A 23,699-nucleotide genomic window follows, 5' to 3' on the forward strand; every position below is an offset into this window, starting at 1 on the left:
TTACATCCGAAAAGATTTATTTTATAACAGGAGACTTGGTTATGAAATGACTGCGGAATATTCTATAATTTCCATTACTGGTATCAAGGTGTAAGTACCTAACCAAAGACACAATGCTGTCAGACCGATGAAGTTATGCCCTTTGTCCTACATCTTCAAGCCAATACATGACATTACAAACATGGCACGTCATGCATCGTCAAAGACCACTCCATTGAGCCTTTTCTTTTGACGCAATTGTTACCTACCTACCTATGTTTTGATCGAGGTAGGGGCATCTGGATCGCCTAAACCTCGGTGAAACTACAACCAGATCCTGGGACTGGATGTCTTCACCCTTGCTTCTCATCTCATCAAGAACAATAGCAACACCACAAGACTCGACAAGTGAAAGATAACCCTTGTTTTCTCAGACATTTTGACCTTGATTCATATCTAGGTCATTAACGCGCCTTCACCGACATAAGGAAATGAAATCCAAGCAAACTCAACCTCTTACCAACCCCCTGACTTAAACACTATCACATCACGGTTTCTCCGAGATCCAGGAAACAACAATCATTAACAAAATCGAATCAAACATCAGGGCCCACGTTGTTGGGAAATGGGCTCAAACGTGAGAGTTGCTCTGCCTGAGCACTGGACGGAGCTCAGTGCCGCCAGGATCCACAGACAACAATGCGCCGATGAGGTGGACACCATAAAGAGAACATGTCTAGAAGAATGCGGCAAACGAAGCGTGGTGGACTGTGAAAAATGCTTCCCCAAAGTTCTGGAAAGGATGCGCGCCCGTTACTGTGACGCCGAGGGCAGAGAGTGGTTTTCACAGCGAAGAGCGTTCCTCAATGAGCTAGACGTTCTTTTTACCGACGTCAAAGATCACAAGAAGATGGATCTCAAAGCCATTGAGGACAGCATTGCTTCCGAAAAGGAGGCATGGTACCGCTGGGTGCTGCGCATGTATCCGCGGTTCCTCTCGGTAGGAGACAGAGGGGCCGACCCCGACGAATTAAGAGCCATGTTGGATGACCCCGTTAAGAGACGCGAGGAACTCATCGAGAGAATCTGGGAAGGTGTTGGGAAGCCAGTCAACTGGGAGTCCGACGTAGAATCGCTGATAGAGAAGATGGCAGCTGTCAAAAACGATGCAACGGCTCTGAAGCAGCTTTACATTGATCTCTTCTTTAAAGACTCAGAAACAGGAGAGGCTGTGGAAAACGCGCAGCCATATCTGGAAGCATACGAGACAAGCGACACGATGTCCATTGAGCAGGTCATTGACCGCATCGCGCAGGATCTTAAGGCGAGCCGCACGACAGAACCTCAACGGGATACGCACAGAGGTCGTCTCGATGAGCTACGGAGAGCAAAGATGGCGTTTGAACAGAACAGGCTGCAGAACAAGAGTCGGGCTCAAGCAAACCAAACGCCAGCCGTGTCTGATTATCTGTACGACCTACCACCATGTTCTGTTTGCTCAAAATCGGTGGACGCTAAGAATGTCCTCTCATGCCCTCTTTGCCAAGCACTTGTCCAGCTTGGTGGCCGTCGGAAGATGACGGTATACTGCTCGGACGAGTGCCAAGGCAAGGGCTTTGTGAGTGATTCCATTTGTCTATCCAGAGGAGATGCTAACTTTGGTAGGATGATCACATCGATAAGGAGCACGACTGTGAGGCAGGGGATAGATGTATACAAACCGACTATGAGGAATGCGACACAGGAGCAGAATCAGCGTCGGAGGCTGTGGTTTGCAAAGACTGCGTCGACCAGTGTGACATACGCGAGCAAGGGTCAGTGGAAGGCGATGGTAAAGCCGCTGTATACTGTTCGATCGCATGCGCAACGCGGGATATTGGGAGACACAGACAAGTTAAGCACATGACATCAGCTGCTGCCTATGAGATTAGCAAGCTTGCGTTGCCATTGTTTGAGACGGCTGAAAAGATACTAAAGGAGGGAAACCCAGGAGTTAATTTCAGGCAGGGCGAATGAGAAGGCTCTGTGGATGGATGATTGTATACATATATGGTCCTGGCGGAGGTATGAACCTAAGCACCGACTGTGGAATACTGTTTTATTTTATAATGGACCGAATGATTTTCACACGAGGTTGACCAACTCTGGGCATAAGCATTTGCGATGCTATACAATCCGCTAATTTGTATGTACGTTGTGGTTTCCTTGGTGTTGCTGACAGAATATAGGTACAGTAGGATAGATAGGTACTTACCTAGGTATGGAGGTAAGTGGGGGCAGGGTTGGTAAGATCCGAGAGCCGTCGGGGATTGTGTTGATTCGGCTTCTCATTACACCGGCAACTTTGTACCTATCGCTCTCCCTTTTACTCATACAAAAGCTTCAAGCTACTATCTAGACTACCTACTTGATATAATTCCTGTCCAATCGAGACTATACAAATGACAAGCGAATCATCACCAATCGAAACATGCCCCGCGCGCAAGAGAATCTCAACAGCGTGCGAAGCATGTCGCGCGACAAAGATCAAATGCCAACCAAGTGAACAACCTGGGGTCTGTCGCAAGTAAGATTTCCATACCAAAATCATACAATTACTTAAGGTACCTTGTACAAAAGAATAGCCAATCTGACAAAGGCGTGGTGATCAAGATGTCTCGAGTCCAAGAAGGAATGTATATCGCGAACAGGACCACGAACAAGAAGACGAAGGACGAAGCAGTAGGATGCCCTCGATCGCATTCGCATTCAAAGCAATTTGACTGACATTACCTTGTAGTGCTATAGAGACTCATCAACCGCCTCCCCCTCCTCCTCCAGCGCCATCAAAGACTTTCACCATTGACTTCGAAGTTTCTACCCAGCCAGAAGTGGATGAGAACTTTGATGACTTGCGTGAATCGCACGCGCAATTCATTGAATCCATATTTCCTGCAGATGGCGATACAGATCTCAGCAGTTTTCAAGACTCTCCGCTCACAAGCTTACCGACGCCGTCTTCATCGCATACGCATCCCATACAGTCTCTGCATGCGAAGCCCCAGTTCAACCTCGACTCTGCCGAATCTCTGTTGGTTTCTTTCCGGGGAATGCTGGCCCACTATCCTGTCATCGTTCTCCGGCCTGACGAGACGGTGGCTAGTCTTGCTGCGACGAAACCATTTGTTCTCTTAGCCATTTTGGCTGCAGCCTCTGGGTCGCGGACTTTACAGGGGCATAGTCTTTATGATGAGGAGTTTCGGAAAGTCCTGGGGCTCAAGTTTGTTGCTGGTGGTGAAAGGAGTATCTCCCTACTACAGGGCATTCTAATTTACTGCGCTTGGTAAGCTTATCCTTAAGCCATCTACCATAGAATGCCAACATTTACAGGTATCCGTTCCACCTACGTCCCAAGAACAAACAGGCCTACCAGTACTACCGCATGGCTGGCGATCTCGCAAGCGATCTCGACCTCGACCAAGAATCAGCATATCTTACCAGCACAATTCCTGGAGAAATGAGTAGCGCCAAGCTCGATCAACTACGAGCGTATCTAGCATACCACTATGCTTTGACAAAGTACGTCCTCAATGAAGCGCACCAGAGCCAGCTTACTCACGCTCGACAGCTTCATGTTCACATTCAAGATGCAGCACCTGATTCCTGCGTGGACCCCCTGGACAGACAAATGTTGCGATCTTCTGCAGCGACATGCTGAAGTTGACGGTGATGTAATGTTGACTTATCTTGTCAGGTTGGCGAATATGATGGATACGGCGAATAAGTCAATTAGAGACAATGAGCCTCATGTGAACCAGCAGGTTCAGTTGATGTTGTTAGGACTCGAGACACAACATCGGGAGATGAAGGAAGCTATGGTGCCGCACCTTTCGCGCTCTGGCAAGTTTCCCTATCTCAGTACCATGCCTTCGTTCCTCTAACATTATTCAGCACCTGTGAAGCTCGCCCATCTATTCTTCGACGTCTTTCTCCAAGGCGGCGCCGTATTCTATCTCACCCGTGCAAACCCCAAGAAGCCAAGTTTTATCAACCCTTCATCGACCCGCCTCATCCGCTGTGTCAACAACATGCGCACTCTTTTCGACTACCTCATGAACCTCGAAACCTTCACACATTTCACAAGCATTGACTGGGAAAAGTTCATTCTGTCCGTCATCCTCGCTGTGCGCCTCTCCTTCCCTATCACTGCTGTCCTCGACTGGGACCATGCCTGGGCACGCTCACAACTGCGGTTTGACGAGTTTCTTGAGTTCATGTGTGAGGGTCCTGAGGATCTAACACCGGCTAGCAAACGTGTAGATGTGCTATCTGCAAGCCGTGTTGTTCTACGTGTAGTCAAGGCGAAATATGACCGTCGCGTTGACATGCTTACAACAGGTCTCAGCAACACTTTAGGACGTCAAGGGTGCCCCATGTTTGACAAAGACATGCAGCCATACTTACCGGCGTGGGACACAGAAATCGACATGAGTTCTGTACTGCCTGCAATGAACATGAACTTGGAAGGGCAACAGCCCATGTATCATGATCTATGGGCAACCATGACCATGAGCTGGGCGAATGATGGTGGCACGATGGATATGTGAAGAGCTAGAACTTATCATCTGTTGTAGATACGCACCAACAAGTGTTGCCTTTTCAAGCGCAATTACAGGCAATGATGGTGTACTTAATAGTAGGTCGTCTCCTGACAAACATGTGACAAAAGCCTCGTTAACGCAGCCTTTCCAATAGTTGCCTTCCTGTTTCCATCATTGGTAACTTTTGCTGTCAGATTGATCCATGAGCTATGCAACTGCACAAACAATACAACCACCACCGCGTCTGAACCTCAATCTATCACACATGCATGATCATCCTCTACACTCCGGCCTCTGCATAGAGCGCAACAAGTTATTGGATCCATAACCTCAATCAGTATGCCAATTAGCCGTACAGCAAATAACATGCTCTGCTCCCTAGCCTTACAGTACAGTAGTATCTTTCAACTCACCGGATCTCTTCCCCGTCGTGAAACTGCCCAATGATCTCTTTCCACACATCTTCTGCACTCGTCTCAACTCAGAAATCTCTCGTCCTAATTTCCCACCCCCTGTTGTCTTATACAGCACCCCCCTTGCTCGACTGCTACCGGTTGTTCCCACATGACAGCCCTTCATGTCACACAGCATATTCTCAATCTCTCCCCGGGCTCGTGGTTTCAAGATTTCGCGCCCGTCCCGTCCGTCCGTTAAGGGCTCGGCCCGTGGACCTGGGTAAGCTATCTTGCCTTGACTTACCTTACCCTACCTTCGCAGCGTGTAACTGTAACCCTCCATTAAGTCGGGCTCTGAACAGAGACGGTTGCATATCGGCAAACACCATCTTGGGTCAGTCTCCCGTCACCGGTTCCCGAGCATGTAAAGAGATACAGATGGGTGCGTGACACAAGCTTCATACAATACCTACACAAGACAGGACAGGCACAGCACAAGCGCCGACTCTACTTTGACTTGCATAATCAACAACTGAAGCCACATCAATAATACCCTACCTTGTCAGCATCCTGCTATTGCCCCTACGTGGATCTCTCATAGCCATTGGGTAAATAGCCGGGCTCATCGAGATGGATAAGCCTCACCGGTGATGCTGGTCGGCACTCATGTGATCATGACTCTAGGACTCTGCGCATAATACAGACGGCATGCACGCATGCACGTTTCTCTTCTTGTGAGGATATCATCGGCTTCAGAAATGAATGCAAGTTTCGTCCAGGGTAGTAGTTACAACATCAAGCTGACCCGACGCTTAATGGGTAGATAAGAAACTGCAATTCAATTCACGAACAGGCTGAGAGGTCTGTGACGATGTCCGTAATATTTCTTCACACAATCCGGCTCAAGATTCAAAGCTCCAGAGAGCGAGCTTTATCAGACAAGAGCTCGAACTGGGCAAGTCAAACAGCCAGGAGAAGGTCGCGTTCTAAGTGCTATAGTAGACCATATGCCAACGTAGGCGACAAGTCAGGCAAGATAAACAACCGTCCATATATTTCTTCTCTATCAATAAACAAGACCAACACTAGTCCCAGAAAGTCTGTTGTAACATTTTGTGTAATTTACCATCTGAGTAGGCGAAGACTCTTCGCGTGCTACGCAGAGGGAGCATTTATACAAGATGATTCCGCTTGATGTCCTTCCAGCGCTGTCAGGGGGAAAGAAAACACAACAAATAAAACAAAGAAAGAACGCCCTGTTCCCTGCACCTGACCGAGTGCTCCTAAGTGGATATATCGCTCCCAGAACCTTTCCCATTCAATATCCCATCCAATACAATGCAATCCCTTTCCGTTCGAATGTGACACCGTGACAAGATCCGACCTAGTGCCAGACCGAGCAAAGGCCTTTGCCTCGTGTCAATACTCTTGGCCAAACATGCTTAGCGTCTTGAAAAAGGAGGTAAACGATCAGACGCCGGCCACCGTGCTGAACGATCGAAAAAAGGAACTCCTCCATGGTGCAGAAGCGATCTGCTGAATTGCCCGCTAATGGTATCTTGGTATGCATGCGTATGATGAACCCATGTTTCGTGTAGTCGTTCAGTCCTATGCTCCAACCCTTCTGAATGCAAAATGTGATGCGGCGCGACCGCTCCAGTATCTTCCGTGCTCCAGCGTTCCTTGCCCATCCAGAATTGCCCAAATAAACTCCCAGCTCTGACAAGAACTCAATAAATTCGAACAGCCCATATTTCCTGAAACTCTCCATCTTTTCGTGGCAAAAGACCTTGTGTTCCGTCGCGTTGTGTGCCCAGGTACCCGTCTCGGGTAGCGAGCAATGCAATCTTTTTGCTCATGTATCTTTTTTTTCCCCCTCTGCTTCCTCTTTTTCTTTTGTATCCCGCGAGGCCATAAATCGTGAACGAGTGAAAGACGTTGACAGCGACAAACTAAAAGAATCTTCGGCGGGGTCTGGGCTCAAAATTGCCTGTTGGCTTAAAATCCAGCGAGGTACATGTGAGCGATCACAGACCTGATCTGGATTGAGAAGAGTCAAACAACAGCCAGTCACCTGAAGTTCTGTATGCGTGCTGTTGAAAGAGTGACAGCGTTATCGTCAAGCCCGAGGGCTCCCAGCCGAAGGAAGTAAAAGACAAGAAAACTCCATATATATCAGCGATGCAAATGCACAGGGTTATGGGAAAGGGGGAATCATGGCGAAACAGTGAACAGAAATCGCAAATAATGCAAAAATGGAATGAAAAGAATACGCAAGCCTGACTCGGGTCTGCATTAAACAGTTATGCTTCCCGATCTTCTGAGTGAATGCTATTTTCCCACCATGTAATTGTGTCGAGGGGGATAGCTCCCTGCGAAAAGATTCCTCTTCCTCTTGGGGTCATCGTTGTCATTGTAAACTGGCCCATTCCAGCCATAATTTGCAAGACCACCAAAGGCCCCGTTGCCGTGACCTGCGTTCATATAGGCATAGCCGCGGCCACTCCCAAGACCTGGAGGAGGTACGGTCAGTCCAAGTCCAGGAGGCGGCCTGTTTGCTAATGGGAAACCATTCGCGGAGCCTGGCATGGGTTGGTGCATTCCACCCATCTGGTTGGAATTAGCGTGTGAGGGAGCCTGGCCAGATCGGACACCGAGGGGGTTCTTGGAAAAACTGAGACGAATTCCACCTTTTGTACTGTTGTGCAATGGTGTTCCGTACAGCTCGTGGAGTGCCTTGGTAGCAAAGGAGACGTCCTCAAACTCGACAAAACACATTGGCCCGTTTTGTTTGGTTCGGAAGCAGAGACGCTTGTATCCACGTTGCTTGACAAAGAGACCTTTGAGTTCCTCCTCGGATGCGTCGCCGGGAAGATTGCCAACGTAGAGGGTATTGCAAGGCGGGTTCTGGTCGGCTGGATTAACTGGCGGGAAGGCTTGTCGGCCAAAAGCTACTGGGTAGCCATTGAAACCGCCCTTATCCACAGGCGACATGGGTCCGGACTGAGCCGACATGACGTTGTTGAATGGAGGCAAGGAAGAGGGCCCCGGGGGCGGCATAGCGCTGGTGTTCAGCGAGAGGGCAGCCATGCTGCTGATAGGGATCTGGGGTGCTGTTGCTCTGCGCTGAGAGGGTGCGTTGCTGATCTCGGCATACGCAAGAGGGTTCTTCAAAAGATTGTTCGTTTCGTCGTCGTCTGCAGAATCGTGGGCAATAAGGTCCTTGCCACTCATCCTACCACGCTCGGTCAGGTGGTTGCCGATAGGAGATTGCGGGGAGAACATGTTCTTGAAATCAACGGCTGAGTTTGGCTTGGGGAGTTCGTGGCCTGGATAAGCGTTGTTGGTCTGGGGGGAAATGTTCTCGAGTGAATGGAAACCGCTGTTATTGAATCTTGGAACCTGGCCAGGCCCAATTGTAGATGATGCTGACGCAGCTGAAGCCGGCGAACCTGAGTTGTTCGCTGACAAAGGATCTGTAGAGTATCGCTGCGTGAGAGGTGAGTCATCAGACTTGATCTCGACCACCATGTTGGCCTCCTTGGTGGCGTTCAAAAGCCCATCTAATGTCGTCTTGGCATGTTGTGCTCCAACCATGGTTCGGAATCGCAGGTTAGCCGAGAGAAACCCGCTATCTTCTGATTGTTCCATAGGGAGCAGTTCTACCTCAGCTATTTGTTCGTGTGTGAACATGGTCATGAGTCTCAACGACTCCTCTGTAGTGTTGAGCGGCAGGCGTCGGATCTTGACCCATATTGTGGGCGACGCAGAGCCTGAAAATGCGCCCATTCCATATCTAGGGGTTTCGTGCATGTTTGGATTGTATGGCGATGGCGATGCTTTGGTTGGCCGAAAGGCATGACCAGCCTGAAGATAGCCGGACATGGCCATAGCTGACAGTGTCGCGACAGACGATGCCGAACTTGCAGCAAAGGATGGGGCTGTATTCGTAGCTTCAGTACTTGTTGAAGCGGTAAATGGTGGAGAGGGGCTCGCGCGATTGGGAGGTTCGACAATTGGAGATACGATCCTTGTTGGGTCGGGTGTTGGTGCGCTTCCAAAAGCTTTCATCGCCTGCTGCCTCCTTGCATATGTCGGAATAAGACTTGATTCGCTACAGCGATGCGATCTGAAGTCAGGCAAATGCGACGATCGCCAAGGCTCAGTACTTTAGAGAGATTGCCGTGATCCAGTCGTCGCGATGAGAAGCGCGGTCGCGGTCGTAATCACAAAGTCAACGACGAGTCGCGCTGTTGGGACCTGAGATGCAAACGATGAGCGAAAATGTCGAGGTTTCGGGACGGATAGCGATTGGGCGTAATTAGGTCCGACGGCCGTACACGACAAAGCGAAGGTCGAGATAAACAATAGCGCAGTAGTAATGTCAGGCGATAGACTCGGAGGATGGACAAGCTTTGAGCAACTTGGTGCGCGTATCACTGTATTGAGTACAGGAAGAAGTAGTCCCTATGTATGCGATGCGGTGTTAGTAGGGAAAATGAGCAAGATGCGCCGTGGAAATGACGTGAAAAAGAGTGCGACAGCTTGTCGCAGTGAGAAGGTGTGGTGCAAGTTGCAATGTCGGATGGATGGAGGGGGGCCGTTGTAGTTAATGTAGGGGGCACCAGCAACTCTCCATGCGCACGCCAGCAGCAGAACCTCGCTAGGTAGGGTAAAAACGGTAGCGGCAGTGGTAGTGTCTATTACGAGAAGAGGGTGGGAGGGATTGGCAATGCTTGGTAGATTTGGGGCTGCATGGAAGGTATGGGTGTTCTGGAGGCCAGAACGGCTGGTATGTGACAGAGATGCGCTGAGGGGGGAGAGAAGGTGGGATTCTAACCTGGTACCTGAATCAAACGAGGGAGCATTAAACGCCTTGTGTAAGAGGGGAGATGGGAATGGAGAGTGGACAAAGAGTGTGAGTAGAGCAGGATTGGTGGGCGGCAACAATGAAATGACGGGGACAGGCGGAAACCCCTTGAATCCAGGCGTTAAGTACCAGTACCTAACGGCGATAGTGATAGTGATACCAGGAATTACTTATTCTAGCTTGCTCTGGGGATCCGACCTGCAGAGCGCGGCAAGAAAAGCCAACCTTGCCCGTGTGTGCTTGTGCTATACCAGAAAGTCTGCGAACAAGTGTGTGTGGATGCCCGGCTCCTGTTATTTAGAAAGAGGGTGGAAAATTAATGATGATGGGAATGGACAAGGGGAACGGGGAAATGAAATGAAACGAAATAAGATGGTGTGGAGAAGGGAGGAGGGTGAGTAAGAGAAGAGAAGAGAGAGATAGAGAGTGTGTGTGTGATAAAGATAGGTAAGCCGGCAACTAGAGTAACGGGCTCACAGGTTTGTTCTTTCTTACCTCTGAGATGGATCCAGATGTGTAGGTAGGTAAGAACTTAGAGGGTGGCAGCGAGGGGAAACAGAATAACGGCCGCGCGAGAATTGCCAGTGCGGCACGGGCGTAAGAGGTTTGGTATCAACGTCGCACGTCCCGGGCGGTGCCTAGAACCAGGTAGTGCCTGCGTACCTAAGGTATTGTAAGCTGTAAGGTAGACCGAGAAGAGAGTAAGGTAGTATTGTACGGATATTCACTCTCAGCTCTCCGGGCTCTGTTTGGCGCTCGGTCCATGCGCTGAGGATCGATTCCGTTCGGATCTTGGGTTGCTTCCAAGTTCTTGGATCGAGTAAGTTAGGCCTGTCCCTGTTGTTCCTGGGACTCTGAATACGTTTCGTCTGTGTTCGATGGATACGGGCTTGTTGCTAGCGAATGCCGTCTCCGGGGGATCAGTCCGGGGATCAAGGGGCTCAGGGAAGCTTGTACCAACATGGAATGGTGGAGTTTACCGGGATGAGACTACCAAGTAAAGTGGCTTTCAAGGGCTCTCGTCGGGCTTCGAGGATGCTATTGTTGATCAGTGCTTGTCCTTGGTCGATAGAAAGCGATTAATTAATTACTGACTACCTTGGCTACCTTGAGTCTTGAGAAGCAGTAGAAGATAGCCTTGGCAGGCTTGGGATGAAAAAGCGCAGATATCCCGATAGCACAATGCTAGTCAACACATAAGGCGATGCATATATGATGGCCAGCGTGTTTGTTTCAGCCTTGATTGATGCTGTAGTAGGTGCCTGAAATGTCAAGTTAGCCTCTACCTAGTCTAGTCGATATGGTCAGGGTCCAGACGGTTAGTCAATGATATGCAATGAGGGATCGTAATGTTGCAGATATGTAAGAGGATATCTGGACAGAGCATGTGTTGTGGGATGTGTTTGTACTCTTGGCTACTGCTATTGCTACTGCTACTAAATAAATACTACAGTACATGGCCGAAGGGGAAACAAAGTTTGGTTGAACGGAAGCGCAGACAACAACCAGCTGTTGTCCCGTCTGCTCGGCTTAATTCCCATAAAGCTTTCGACACAATTTGAACACGTAGCGTAGCGTATCATTCGAATGTCTCGTCTGACCCAGCCCAACCAAGTCTGTCTGAAATGCAAAGAAGCAATTACTTTCTTGGTGAACCTTCCCCTCTCGAGTTGTGTTGGATAATCCAGTAGATAGACTAAAGAGCGAGGGCAAGCAACGCAACGCGAGGGGAGCGCGCAAAGCGGCTTATGGGTGGAGTGGAAACTGGTCTGTACTCTATAGGGGGTGGGCGCAATTTTGGCGTCAAGGTCGTCTAAGGCTATCGTGCCAATCGGAGGTCGATCGCATGGAGTGGTGTAAAGTTAAAACAAAAGCAAGTCCCGCTTTCCTTTTCCTCGTAGCTACAATGGACCTTGCTCGGGGCTCCAAGCACCAGACTTAGTACCTACTAGAGGTAGCGCGCCTCGACCCTGTCTTGTCTGGGGAGCAAGATGACAAGATGACCTCTTGAGAGGTGAAGACGGTAGACGCTAAAGATCAAGACGGACACTAAACAATCAACAACCAGCATTAAAGAAGCAAAATGCCGACTAGAAATTAGACACTAAACAACTTGGAGGGGGGAGAGGAGAGGGGAAGTGCACTGGTGCAGCATCCAGAGACGAACCAGAGAAGCGATACAAATCACAGGCGAGGGGCAGGTGATGTAATGCTAGGAACAGATGGCTTACTCTGCCCAGCCCAGCCTTGTAAAATTTCAAACAAAGCACAAGATAGAAAGAAGGCCATTGAAGCCATTTCCATCCCAACAAAGTGTACAGTACTGTCCCATCAGCATCATCTCAGTGGTCCAGGCACACTCGTCACTTCTCATGGCGTTGCGTTGCAGGGTCAACTTGACTTGTCAAAGATAAATTGTCCAATGACAATTTGAATCTTGGGGTAATCCAAGCATCAAGTCGGAAGATCTGAGATCAGAAAAGATTGCTGAGATCGAAACTCGCCCGGCTGTTTGTCGCAGAAGCCAAACTGGGGAAGCAGCCTACAGCCTACAACAGAGTCTGCCCGCGCTGCCCCTTCCCCATCGGATCCATGCCCGTCGTCTTGTCTCCCCAGCTGGCGGACCAAGATTTGACCTGTCTCCACGGGCTGCAATCTACAGTGGGGCAGCACTTTAACTTGGACGAGCCCGTGATTTCCTGTATCTGTTCACGTACCTACCTTTCGGGTATCAGAAAGATCGGCCTATAGAAACATAGAAAACGAAATAATTTGGTCAACTTATGCGAGTTTATCAAATCACTTAGACTACTCTATTTTTACGCCCTAAATCTTAGAGGACAATTGTTCTGTTGCCCACTTGTACCTATGTGTACCTATACCTATGTACCTACTGTAGTGGGTGCTTGGGCATGTAACCAATTGTTGCATGTGGGCAACCTCCTTGCCGTATAAATAAATGACCTACCTAAAAATACAGATAAAACGAGGGAAATTGATGAATAAATATTAGAGACAGTAGATATATATGAGTCTGCCGGGTAAAGTCATGGATTATTTTTTACCTACTCACCTAGGTACCTATACTCTGACGAGATTTTCTTTCCCAGAATCAGGCAAGTACAAGGTACAGTACAGTAGATGCTCCTTCCCGTCCTCGAACGCGGGTGGTGACGCGGTTGCGCGCAACTTGAAACTCAAGGGTCCAGGTCCAAGTCCAGGCCTGGTGTGAATCTGGACTTTAATTCAACCCTGCCCGCACCGCAACGGCAGACAGATCATCAGGGTCAAGAGGATTTCTTCCATCCTCTTGTCGTCATCGTCATCGTCGCTGTCACACGAACTCCAAGCTTCAACCTGCGCTTCATTTCCTTCTGCTTGCCTTACAATAGGGCATATGCACGGTGCATCGAAACGCAGTACATCAGCCACAGTAGCACTACCTGCGAGCCCGACTTGAAATGGCTTAACCAACCTGCAAGTCAAATGGGTCTGTAACCTTGTGGTGCAAACCCAAGCTGATTCTTGTCCGAGAGTCTTGTGGTAAGAACATGGCGACACAACATGTAGTGAGAAACACTGCTTGCTACTCCGTACCAGAAAAGCTTGCATCTGATGATGTGAAACCTAGAAGCTCTGACCGACCGATATGTCGGTCTGTCAAGCAATCAGCACACGAACAATCGCCGTCCGATGTGCCCTACCTTCGGGGGCGTATTGCCTCGACAGGAGCCACGTTTGAAACCTCCATAGATTTTGGGTGCCCGCCCTCTCGACGACGAGAACATCGGATTGTGCAGCATTTCCTTGTCGAGCTCTCACCAAGATATGCTAAACCACCCGGGGCTGTGGCCGCGGGCGGGAGGGGTACACAGCCGGTGAGCCAGTCATGCAACCTATTGACAGGGGTAACCAGGCCACCACCTCCCTACTTTTCCCCTGGTGGCCCTGTCAATCAGTTGTTTGTCTTGTCGCCCAGTGACTGCAAGCTGCGTTGTGTGTCATCTTACTCTGGACGAGAAGGCAACCGCCAAGTCCAGGACTTCTAACATAGTGGTTTTGCACAAGATTTCTTGCGTTATCATCAATCAAGATTATCCTCGGACAAAGGACAAAGTGACCACAGACCTCGGGTCCCTATGCCTCCGGAATTTGTTATCTGTTCCGATGCTTGTGCAGAACAATACACAGCTGAGTGTCACAGCTGATCGATTGGACTCTACACCAGTTAAGCCTATGAGCCTATTATTTGATGCAATGATTGACAACTGTATTGGCCTTCAAAGTGATGAAGATGAACGAATTTGACCAAGGCGACAAAGTATCCCGCAAGGCATGCTATCGAAGTCCCGTCCGAGTGCCCATGGATTCACAAATGATCAAATACCTTCCTCTCCAGGTCACTGGGTATTCAGATCGATCGAAACGTCCGTTTGCATCAATAGGTTCAAGCAATCGGTTCACCACCACGGGTATACTGGATGGCGAAATGCATCTTAGAAAGTATAGTTTTCTGGCAGACAGAACTAGGAAAAACATCGCGGACTACAAATATGCTAATGTGATAGAGATCCCTGTGGCCTACTGGTACACAAACATCTGGGAAAAACGAGAGGATTTATCAATGCGCAACTGACAATACTGCAATACAAACGCAGAGCACAGTTGAGACTAGTTTCGTTTATGAATATAGTCGTTGGTCACTATGATATTGTTCCGCAGCCCGTATCCAGATGTTCGGAGGACTTATCGGTGAGCTCCCTGCTTGAGGCTGTAACAGTTCAACAGGTCCATACCACATCTTGGATTGCCTTCCTACTTCTTACCTGGTCATTGTGATATAGGCGGAGGCATTGGCTGACTTGTTCACGTTTACATCCAGACGTTGTGGAGAAAACAACGCAGAATTCCGTCAATTCCTCGTCATCCTATGTTATATGGTATGCCTCTCAGAGAGATCCTAAAAATATTGTCAGCTATACGCTGCGCTTGTACACTGATGCTGTGAGAACTAGGTTTGCTTATAGCGAAATCAACAACAGCGCCGCTGAGATGTCGACTGGAGAAGGTTCTATGTCCCTACCATGGTGAGCTCTCTCACACTCGTCTTGGCGACGAAAGCTGGCACAGTCTTCGATTATCTGTCTGCCGGTCAGGACAAACTTAGCAATGCGGAATAGGTTGACACTCCAGTATGAGAAGTGTACAAGTCTGTCACCAAAGCATTGGTCGGACATCAAGGATCTAATGCTGGCGTTCCGCGCTGCCGGATAAACGACCCTAGGGTACATGGTCGCCCATCAACTCAATTTTAGTTGTTAATCAATGACTCCGCTTAGGCTTGACCAGTTTGCACCTTCAGAACATCAGGATATCGCACCCCTACGCGATGAGACCCTCCTGGCCGTGCGTACTCTATTGCTCACAGTTTGGCAACTCAGTACAGAATAAACAAGTGTCTGTTGCATTGCAAGGTAGATGACTGATGATTACTTTTGATAAATCGTTGGAAGAATGAATTGCAAATGGATAACTCGATAGATGGCATGCGGAGCAACAAGCGCAACTCCAATGCGCCAACGCCCGTTTCATTCTATAAACCAGCACTAACTAGAATACATACTAACGTAACTGCACAGTACAGTACTGAACGGCGAACGCTGATCTCTCCACCACAAACCGTTGACCTCGCTTGAAGGCGCCATTATGTCAGTTAGGTCCAGTCGCGCACGTCTGCATGATCATCTCGGGCTGTTTCGTCGGCTGCTTATGCAGAACAACTCGTGGACTAACGGGCACCACGTGAGTCCCAGGTTGGGGTTAGATGCGACAGCAGGGTCAGAATGTTGACTTTAAAGTCCTCAGCTAGAATTGGACAGCATTTTCCCTTTCTGCTTGAATATAGCTCACTCGCTGGGTCTTGGTACGAATGATACCATGTCTCACAGGTGTAGGATCATTAGCAAGGAAAGGATGAGGATAATTAAACCTGTTTCTCACTTACAGAGAAGCTGTCCCTGTACGGACACTTAGGTAGTAATTAATTGATTGGCGTCGATCGCCCTAGAAAAAAGCTAGCCAACCCCTGCCATGCCCGACGTTGCAAGGGTCTCCTAGCGTGGCATTCAACGCCAAATTCAGTGCGGATCTTGCGCCGTAGACTACAGTACAGCATGTACGTAGCCCAAGGTCACGAACAGTCAAGGCCCACAGCCTGCAAAGACAGGGCCCGGCATCCCAGCCTGTTGGACGCTGAAACCTCGAGAGTCCGTCACATCCCGGGCATCATCGTTGGATCACCAAGCGTCTGGTTGGTGCAAGTGCTGCAAGGATAAACCTACGATATACTGTACGGTACTGAGCTACAACTGAATCCGGGACAGGAATCTGCTGCAATAATGGGAGTCGAACCATGCGAAACAAGCTCGGACTTGATCAATTCTAGATGAAATGATCGACGTCCTGCCCCAACCTTTTCCTTTCATGTGACTCGTTTCCTCCCTTTGCAACGAGCTGTTGGGTGGATAAGTTTGCTCAACCCTTGCTAGACTTTTGAGGCACCGAGACAACTACTCTCAATAACACACCAAGGGAGAGGAGGAACCTCTGGACCCTTGGTTTCAAGTGAGCATGAGCAGCGACATGGGTATCAGCCCTTCTGGAGTTAGACTCTTGTCCTGTCCGTTTCTTAGCTGGCTGTTGAGGAACCAAGATCCGATGTTCCATGAGTCTTTATAGATTACGAACAATAGTGCGCATGCCTTTGGGGATTGCTTCCGCAGCCTCGAAATGCGAATATCTAGATAAGGGAGCCTGGGTTACATACCTATCATCGATTGCATTCTGTAGACTTGGAAATAGACGTTGACGTCTTACTGATGGCCAGCAGGAATTTGCGCAAGACCGCCACTTGCCTGCCTGACCTAGGACACTTTGCCTGATCTCTGACACTGGATGGCATCCATACCGGATGTTTATATGGCTAAATGAGACCGAGAAGGTCATATCAACCATGCCAAGATATAATTGACTATATCAAAGTCACGCTTTTGACGTGATACTTGATAGGTAGTTGAGAAACTGAATCCAATTGGACAAGCAACATGCGAACTCAACGTCAACCTGGCTTGGCTTGGTACAAGAACAACATGAATTAATGACTGATTGTCCTTATTATGATTGTACTGGAAAGTTGCGTTCAAAAGGGACAACGAGCGTCAACGATAACTCTGACACGATGTGCTGGTGGTGTTCTTAAGGCGAGATATGACAGAAGAATCATTCTCTGAACAACTGCACAGAACTCGAACGTGATCAAGCACAAACCATCCCATGTGTGACAGTCGGTATGATACGTCTTGACTGAACTTGACGTTTGCGCATCCCATCAGTAGTTTGTTCTTACGGGCAGTGCCTGCCGCTGCCATGAACATACAGCAGCGAATGCAGAGAAGAACAGGGGTGCTGCGAGTATAAATTCTTCAACTTGTCTCAACTCATCAGGATTTCTTTTCTTCTATCTACTATCATAGCTTCTTGCTCTTATCAACTCATCATCTTGATACGTAACGCAACGCAACACATCGCAAACACCTTAACAATCATCACCAACATTTTGAGTGGATATATCCCCCACCATACCAAGCTCAAGCTAATTTATCGGGCCCTAAACAGATCTCTGCAGACTCGACTCCACTCGGAAGATTATTTTTGGTCAAACGGCTGTATAATAGTCTACAGTCCAATCCGATTCGACAGATCAGCAAATCGTATTCGATACTCATACGCAACTTGTTTCGCTCTATCTATTCTCTTCTATTGTTGGACATTATTTCCAGCTACCGAGGGATCACATCCATCATCTCATCACTACTACAATACGTTGCCATTATTACCCCATCAGTATCCATCCATCTCAAAATGGAGCCCTCAAACGACATCAAGGGTCTTATCCGCCAGTCACCGCCTGTGGATGTAAGTAAGCCCTACGACGCTTCTACCCTCAAAGGCAAGACGATTGTCATCACTGGCGGTGCCAATGGTCTCGGATCTTTCATGGTCCGAGAATGGGCTTCCCACGGGGCCAACATCATCGTTGGCGATGTTGATGATACAGCAGGCGAGCAGCTGGTCGCTTCACTTACAGCTCAGTATCCAGACTCGGCTTTTGCATTCCAGCACTGTGATGTCACCGATTGGGACTCACAGGTCAGTCTGTTTGAGATGGCTGTCAATGTCAGTCCTCATGGCGGTATCGACATTGTTGTTCCCAACGCGGGCATCATCCTCCCTGACGCTTCTATCCAGTTCGAGGAGCCTGTTCTGAAGAATGGCCGTTTGCCCAAGCCCAACACGAAACAGTTTGATGTCAACATCACCGGTGCTACTTACACCACTCATCTCGCCCTCTACTGGCTGCCTCAGAGTGGATCTTCTCCTCGTGATCGCTGCCTTCTCCTGGTCGGTTCACTCGCATCACTCTGCCCCTTCCCTACCCAGACCATGTATACAATGAGCAAGCATGCCATCCTAGGCCTCTTCCGCACTCTTCGCTCTACGGCTTTCCGCAACGGCGTCCGCGTCAACATGATCACGCCCTATTACGTCTCCAAGTCCAACATGCTCAAGCTCCCAGTTGAAGCAGCTTTCCTCTCTGGCACCGCAGGTGGAGCCACGATTGAGGATGTCATCGACGCTGCTACACGCCTCATTGCCGACGAAGACATTGCTGGCCGTGCGCTCTGTATCGGCCCCAAGCTCAAGTCCGCTGGTGTCCATGGTGTTGAGGATGAGGACGACCTCATGGCTGTCCAGGAGCGTGAGAACAATGGACAGGGTCGAGCTGTGTGGGAATGCTATGCTGGAGATTACGACAACGTCGATGCATTTGTCAAGCGCTACATTCTGCTGCTGAACGCCGCTGAACGAGTCAAGGGATGGTTTGGTATCGTCACTGACATTTGGAGCATGCTCCGTCGAAAGTAAACGGCAGGTGAGCATTGAAAATAAACCCAACATGTGGTTCTCGTGAGAGAAAGTTTCTGGGAAACGTTGGGAGACAGAACTCCCGTTGGCTAATTCATTGGTATATGGCCGGGCGATAGCAGACATCGCATTCTCATTCAGATCACGATTTTAGATTAGGATCATATCATGGGAATTGGCATAGCGAGCAAGGGCTGGGTGAGGTACATAGGAAACGAGTTGGTCCCAGCTACCATGAAGAATGTATGTATATAGTGGAACAATGACACAAAATACGCGCACCTAAGATCTGAGTAGAAGTAAGAAAAGTGTGACTCTGAATGTGACAAGCTATATGAAGTTCGAGATTATTCTATGGACTGGTCGTCATGAAGTCTTTCGAGTTCCTTTCGACAAGATGATAGTAGGTCTGATGAGATTCACAAAGAACTACTTCGTCTTGAGTAAGATTGGAGTCAACCGAAGTCCATAGACATAAAGGTAAGTACGATAATGTGGCCATGAACGTGTATATGCATTGATGGCGTAAAACCACCATCAATAGTTGGTATCCGCGGATATGTATACGCGTCTAGCATGACCGGCATCGAACTCACTACCTCTCCGATTTTCGGCTATATCCTGCCTGATACATACACTCTCTTTCGGTCTCTTTCGGTGCCCAATCCCTCCAGTTGATACAACTCGTCTTGATCGAGTTTCAATAAATATCCATGCTAAATCGGAGACAATAAACAAGTGCAGCAGACCTTGTCCCAGGTCAAATTTCCAACTCCACCGACGCCGTAATGTGTACATAAAATGAGCTCTTGTCGACCTTTCCAACACCCGTCGCTTGATCCAGGCATGCGATGTGTCGGATGTGATATAATGCGCCGTGCCCTCTATTCGCTTCGGTGTCGTTTCAAACATGTGCTCCAAGTCTACCGCTTCGTCCGTGGGCCAATCGTGCTTCCGAACTATCGTTTCGTTTCATCAGACCACGAGGCCGACTGCGTACTCCTTACTTCCGTACATTCCCTTGGTCAATTCCTTCAAGCGTCGTAATCCATGTAATACATATCGGGTAGTCTGAAAGACTTTAAAAAGAATAAAAAATGGCGAAGTCCTAAAAGGTCAGGGTCAAGAAATGAAAGATCCCAATGCGCGGATGCCAACCAGTGGTCATCAATCTAGGAACCAAAGTTGGCAGCTTTAGAGTATAACACATCGTGGTGAATCCTTCTTCCGGCGGCGGCGTTGGCGTCTATGGGAACTTCGACCGTTGTCATATTTGTAATCGTCATTGGGGCCGTCATTCGCGTTTTGTTCGTCCTCTTTGCGTAACATTTGCCTACAGAGATCGATAAAGACCTCATCAACATTCGCTGGAGTCTGTTAGTCCCAATGCGGCGAAAGCCCATGCACAAAAGCTGCGGGCGCGCGGACAAACTCACTCCTCGTCCTTGCGCTAGCCTCATAGTAGGGTGCGCCCCATCGTTGTGAAATGGAGAAGCCCTTGGCTCGGGCCACAGCACGGTTCTCCTCGAGGTCGGCCTTGTTGCCAACAATGACGAGTGGAACGTGTTCGTCGTCTTTTATTCGGATGATTTCTTCGCGCAAACCCGCCAGTTCGCTCAACGAGGACGACGACGTAATGCTGAATACTAAGATGAACCCTTGACCGGTTTTCATGTAGAGATCTCTCATAGCGACTGTGCCATCATTATCAGTATGAAGGTCATGGTGCAAATGTTGTTGAGCAATAGAGGACCTACCGAACTGCTCGGTCCCCGCAGTATCGAGGCTAAAATACTGAGTCAGTCACAGCTCTTCTCCAAATTTGGACTGATAGGTAAGATAGTCGAGACATGGTACTCACATTTCTAGAATAACTTGACGTCCCTAGGCCGAACGAGTCAGTCGGAGAGTCGAGAAGCGGCATTTGTGCCGTATGCAGTACTTACATCAACCTGGAGCTGAGTACGATAAGAATCCTCAATGGTGGGATCATAACTCTCAATCCACTCATTGTGAACGAACTGGGCTGTTTTCGCGTAAGCCTTGAACTACAAAGGGGTAGACAGGGAAGGTAGTAGGATTGTGGATGCGACGGTGGGCGCAGGCACAGCAACATAGAGAACATGGGGACAAGAGAATGAGACAAGGGCAACTTACCAGTCAGACAACTTTTACCCACGCCACCTGCAAAGAGAGGAGCGAGTCAGACAAAACGTATTCGAAGAAGCAAGAGATAAAGCGAAGAAGAAGGAAATAATAATTAGATGAATGCTGGACGTCAACGAACCTGCTCCTAGGACTACCACATGGAGTTCGCGACTAGGGGAGTTAGCAATAAGCTTCATGAAGCGTCAAGGATTAATTGGCCATACCTCGGCTGGTAGTGATAATGTCGCGGCATATTGGCGGCAAAAAGAAACGAGAGGGAGAAGAGGATACGTGACGAACAAACGCGTACCGGTGAAGCGAATGTTGACTATTATACAGGTTCTGAGATACTGTATATCAAACTAGCGACAAGAAAATTCGTTTCTGTTTGGTGATGGTGAGACTGGGCGCCTGCGAAGCGATGTCCGAGCGAGGGCAGGATATGGCACTAATGAGCCTTGCTGTTTGTTGTTGGTCGTGGGGTTCGCGAGGAGAGGAACTGCTGAGAGAACAATTGTGGTAAGAGAGAGGAACCTGCCACTAGATGTTGAAACAAGCTGTGCCGTTGCAGCTATAATAAACGCTTTTTAGTGATAAGCCCTCGAAGTCGACTGATGAACGTTCAATGGTGTGGTGCAATACTTTGAGGGACCAGCAGACCAGCACAGCCGATGCCACACGGCCAGAACCGAGATGTTGAGTCAAGCTCAAAAATAATGGTGGGAAATCGATTCTGGGGAGGGGATAAAAAGGCTCAAGAGGGGAGACAGAGTCAGTCAGCGGGAGCAGACTAGAACCGAATAAAGATGCCCAGGGTTTATGATGCCTGAAATTGAGTTTCCGCGTTTGTTCCCAGGACCAGGAGTTTGGGATGCGCCGTGGCGGCTAGCTCGAGCTTTTGCCTTGGGGAAGCGGAGAGAATGAGGTCGGTAAACAGAGATGGCAAAGCCACCAAGGGCACGCAAGACTGGAGGGAATTGTTTAGAGGACAGTGGCTCTCTTTGTTTCTTCTTTTTCTGATTTGAAGTGGTAGGAACCAGGATTTGCAGAGAAATGGCCGGGGGAAAACGGTGATTTTGTTTTTGGCTGGTTTAAAGCCTCGACATACCAAGAACCAAAATGCCAAAAAAAAAGGTGGTGCGTAATGTGATGGTTGTCAAGTTGGTTTGGCGTTCTAGAACTGGCGTGAACCGAAAGCAAGATCGTCAAGGTCCGGGGCCAGACTGGATCGGGCTGGACTCGGCTGGACCTAGGCTGGGACGAATCTAAGATGACCCTTAAAAAAGAGTTATCAGCCGATTCGATAGCGATGGCGGTCGTCGCAGTATCGATCAGTTATCTGCTGTTTGTGTATTTGTTTGTGTATTTGTTTGCGTATTTGGTTTGTTTGTCCGATGTTGGAGAGGTGTCTGATTGATGTTGGAAGCGCAACTTGCAGCGATTGCAACCAAGCAAGACCTGGGGAGCCAACAACGACACTTATAATATACCAGTGACAGGGATGTAGCACGTCTGAGACGAAGAGATGAGAGAAGAGAGTGCAGCGATTATGACAGCGGCAGTAAGTAGCTACCCGAAACGGCTGTGAAAATCCGAAGGAACAAGGCAAAAGCAAAAAATCTGCCAAGGGGGGCACTTATAAAAACATGCCAAGGAGGGAGGGGGAAGCATTCGTCAATGAAGAGAGTAGGTGCAAAGTCGTAGCAGGGACTAAGAGAAACGAAGAAGGTTGATGGGTCAATGTGCCATCGGCAGATTATGGCCGCTAGGTACAGGGATAAGCTTGTGAAGCAAAACACGACAGATGAAAGCGACTGGACAGAAGATAAACCACGAGGCAACTGGCGAGATTCAGATACCTCCTAGCTTAGGACGGGGCTGAAGGCGAAAAGCCGGGGGCAATCCAGCGCCTCAAGGGCACTAACCAAGGAATGAACATGGACAGCCAGTTAGTTACCTTTCAGTACTGCCAATTGCCTATAGACATCAATCAGGTGAATAATTAGCAAAGCTATCGCCATAAAATCCCGAAGGGAGACAATGGATGCCTCCAGCTAGGATCGGTACGGAGAGGCTTTCTGGCTATGGCCAGCTCGAGAACATGGTTGGCTAAAGGCCAACTTTAGCTCTTCAAGAGGACTTTTATAAGCCGCCCCTGTCCCTGAAAACGTGCAGTAAACATACAGGCGCGGAAGATGGTGACCGGTAAACACCAGATGGCTTTGTAGAACAATGCGTGCCACTCAATGATAATTGAAGGGCGGTCCCAGTCAATTCTGGTACAGGGGTGGCATCCGGTTAAGCTATTCGGGTCCGGTGTCCACTTGCTGTATGTACAAGTTGCGCAACGTTCCTGAATGTCTCGGGTCCAATGGGTTTCCATCGTAGATGTCAATACAGTGACGACGTCAAAGCCTCTGACAAACTGGAGGCGGGACTGAGGGGAGCACTGCCTACATAACCAACCAAGTGGGCATTATCGAGAGTTGTCCCACGGTGATGACGAAGAGAGAAGTCTCTAGTCGTCTCGGTGACTTTTTTCTTCTTCACAAATTTGCGAGGCTCCCAGTAGCTTGGGAGGGCTCCCGACGAAATGGTCAACGATGGCCAGCTATTGGTCCCCTATGGCTGGAGCTCGGGGAAAGCTAAATAGCTAGCGGGAGTCGATGCTCGATAGGTAGGTACCTAGGTAATTGTGACGGGGAACGGCCTGAACACAACACCAGCTGCAGCAATGGTGAA

General features: G+C 49.0%; 4 protein-coding genes across 4 annotated transcripts; 2 read left to right on the forward strand and 2 right to left on the reverse strand.

Annotated features, from left to right (window-relative positions):
• Window positions 1–604: 604 nt before the first annotated feature.
• On the forward strand, window positions 605–4,565 carry FIESC28_07077 (uncharacterized protein; the record flags this gene model as incomplete). Its single annotated transcript, XM_031161219.1, has 6 exons — window positions 605–1,597; window positions 1,645–1,793; window positions 2,759–3,301; window positions 3,349–3,537; window positions 3,587–3,689; window positions 3,921–4,565. The coding sequence occupies 6 exons, from the start codon at window positions 605–607 to the stop codon at window positions 4,563–4,565; spliced, it is 2,622 nt and encodes an 873-aa protein (XP_031014765.1).
• Window positions 4,566–7,285: 2,720 nt separating this feature from the next.
• FIESC28_07078 (uncharacterized protein) lies at window positions 7,286–8,767 on the reverse strand (the record flags this gene model as incomplete). Its single annotated transcript, XM_031161220.1, has 1 exon — window positions 7,286–8,767. One exon carries the CDS (start codon window positions 8,765–8,767, stop codon window positions 7,286–7,288), a length of 1,482 nt encoding a protein of 493 aa, XP_031014766.1.
• An 8,977-nt stretch (window positions 8,768–17,744) lies between these two features.
• Window positions 17,745–18,809, forward strand: FIESC28_07079 (uncharacterized protein; the record flags this gene model as incomplete). The annotated part of the gene is made up of 1 exon (XM_031161221.1): window positions 17,745–18,809. The coding sequence occupies one exon, from the start codon at window positions 17,745–17,747 to the stop codon at window positions 18,807–18,809; it is 1,065 nt and encodes a 354-aa protein (XP_031014767.1).
• Window positions 18,810–20,003: 1,194 nt separating this feature from the next.
• Window positions 20,004–21,210, reverse strand: FIESC28_07080 (uncharacterized protein; the record flags this gene model as incomplete). The annotated part of the gene is made up of 7 exons (XM_031161222.1): window positions 20,004–20,176; window positions 20,246–20,503; window positions 20,567–20,595; window positions 20,671–20,693; window positions 20,756–20,835; window positions 21,097–21,128; window positions 21,182–21,210. 7 exons carry the CDS (start codon window positions 21,208–21,210, stop codon window positions 20,004–20,006), a joined length of 624 nt encoding a protein of 207 aa, XP_031014768.1.
• Window positions 21,211–23,699: the final 2,489 nt, after the last annotated feature.

Source organism: Fusarium coffeatum (assembly GCF_003316985.1).
Source record: "Fusarium coffeatum strain FIESC_28 chromosome Unknown BRIP53273_contig_152, whole genome shotgun sequence".
NCBI lineage: Eukaryota > Fungi > Ascomycota > Sordariomycetes > Hypocreales > Nectriaceae > Fusarium > Fusarium coffeatum.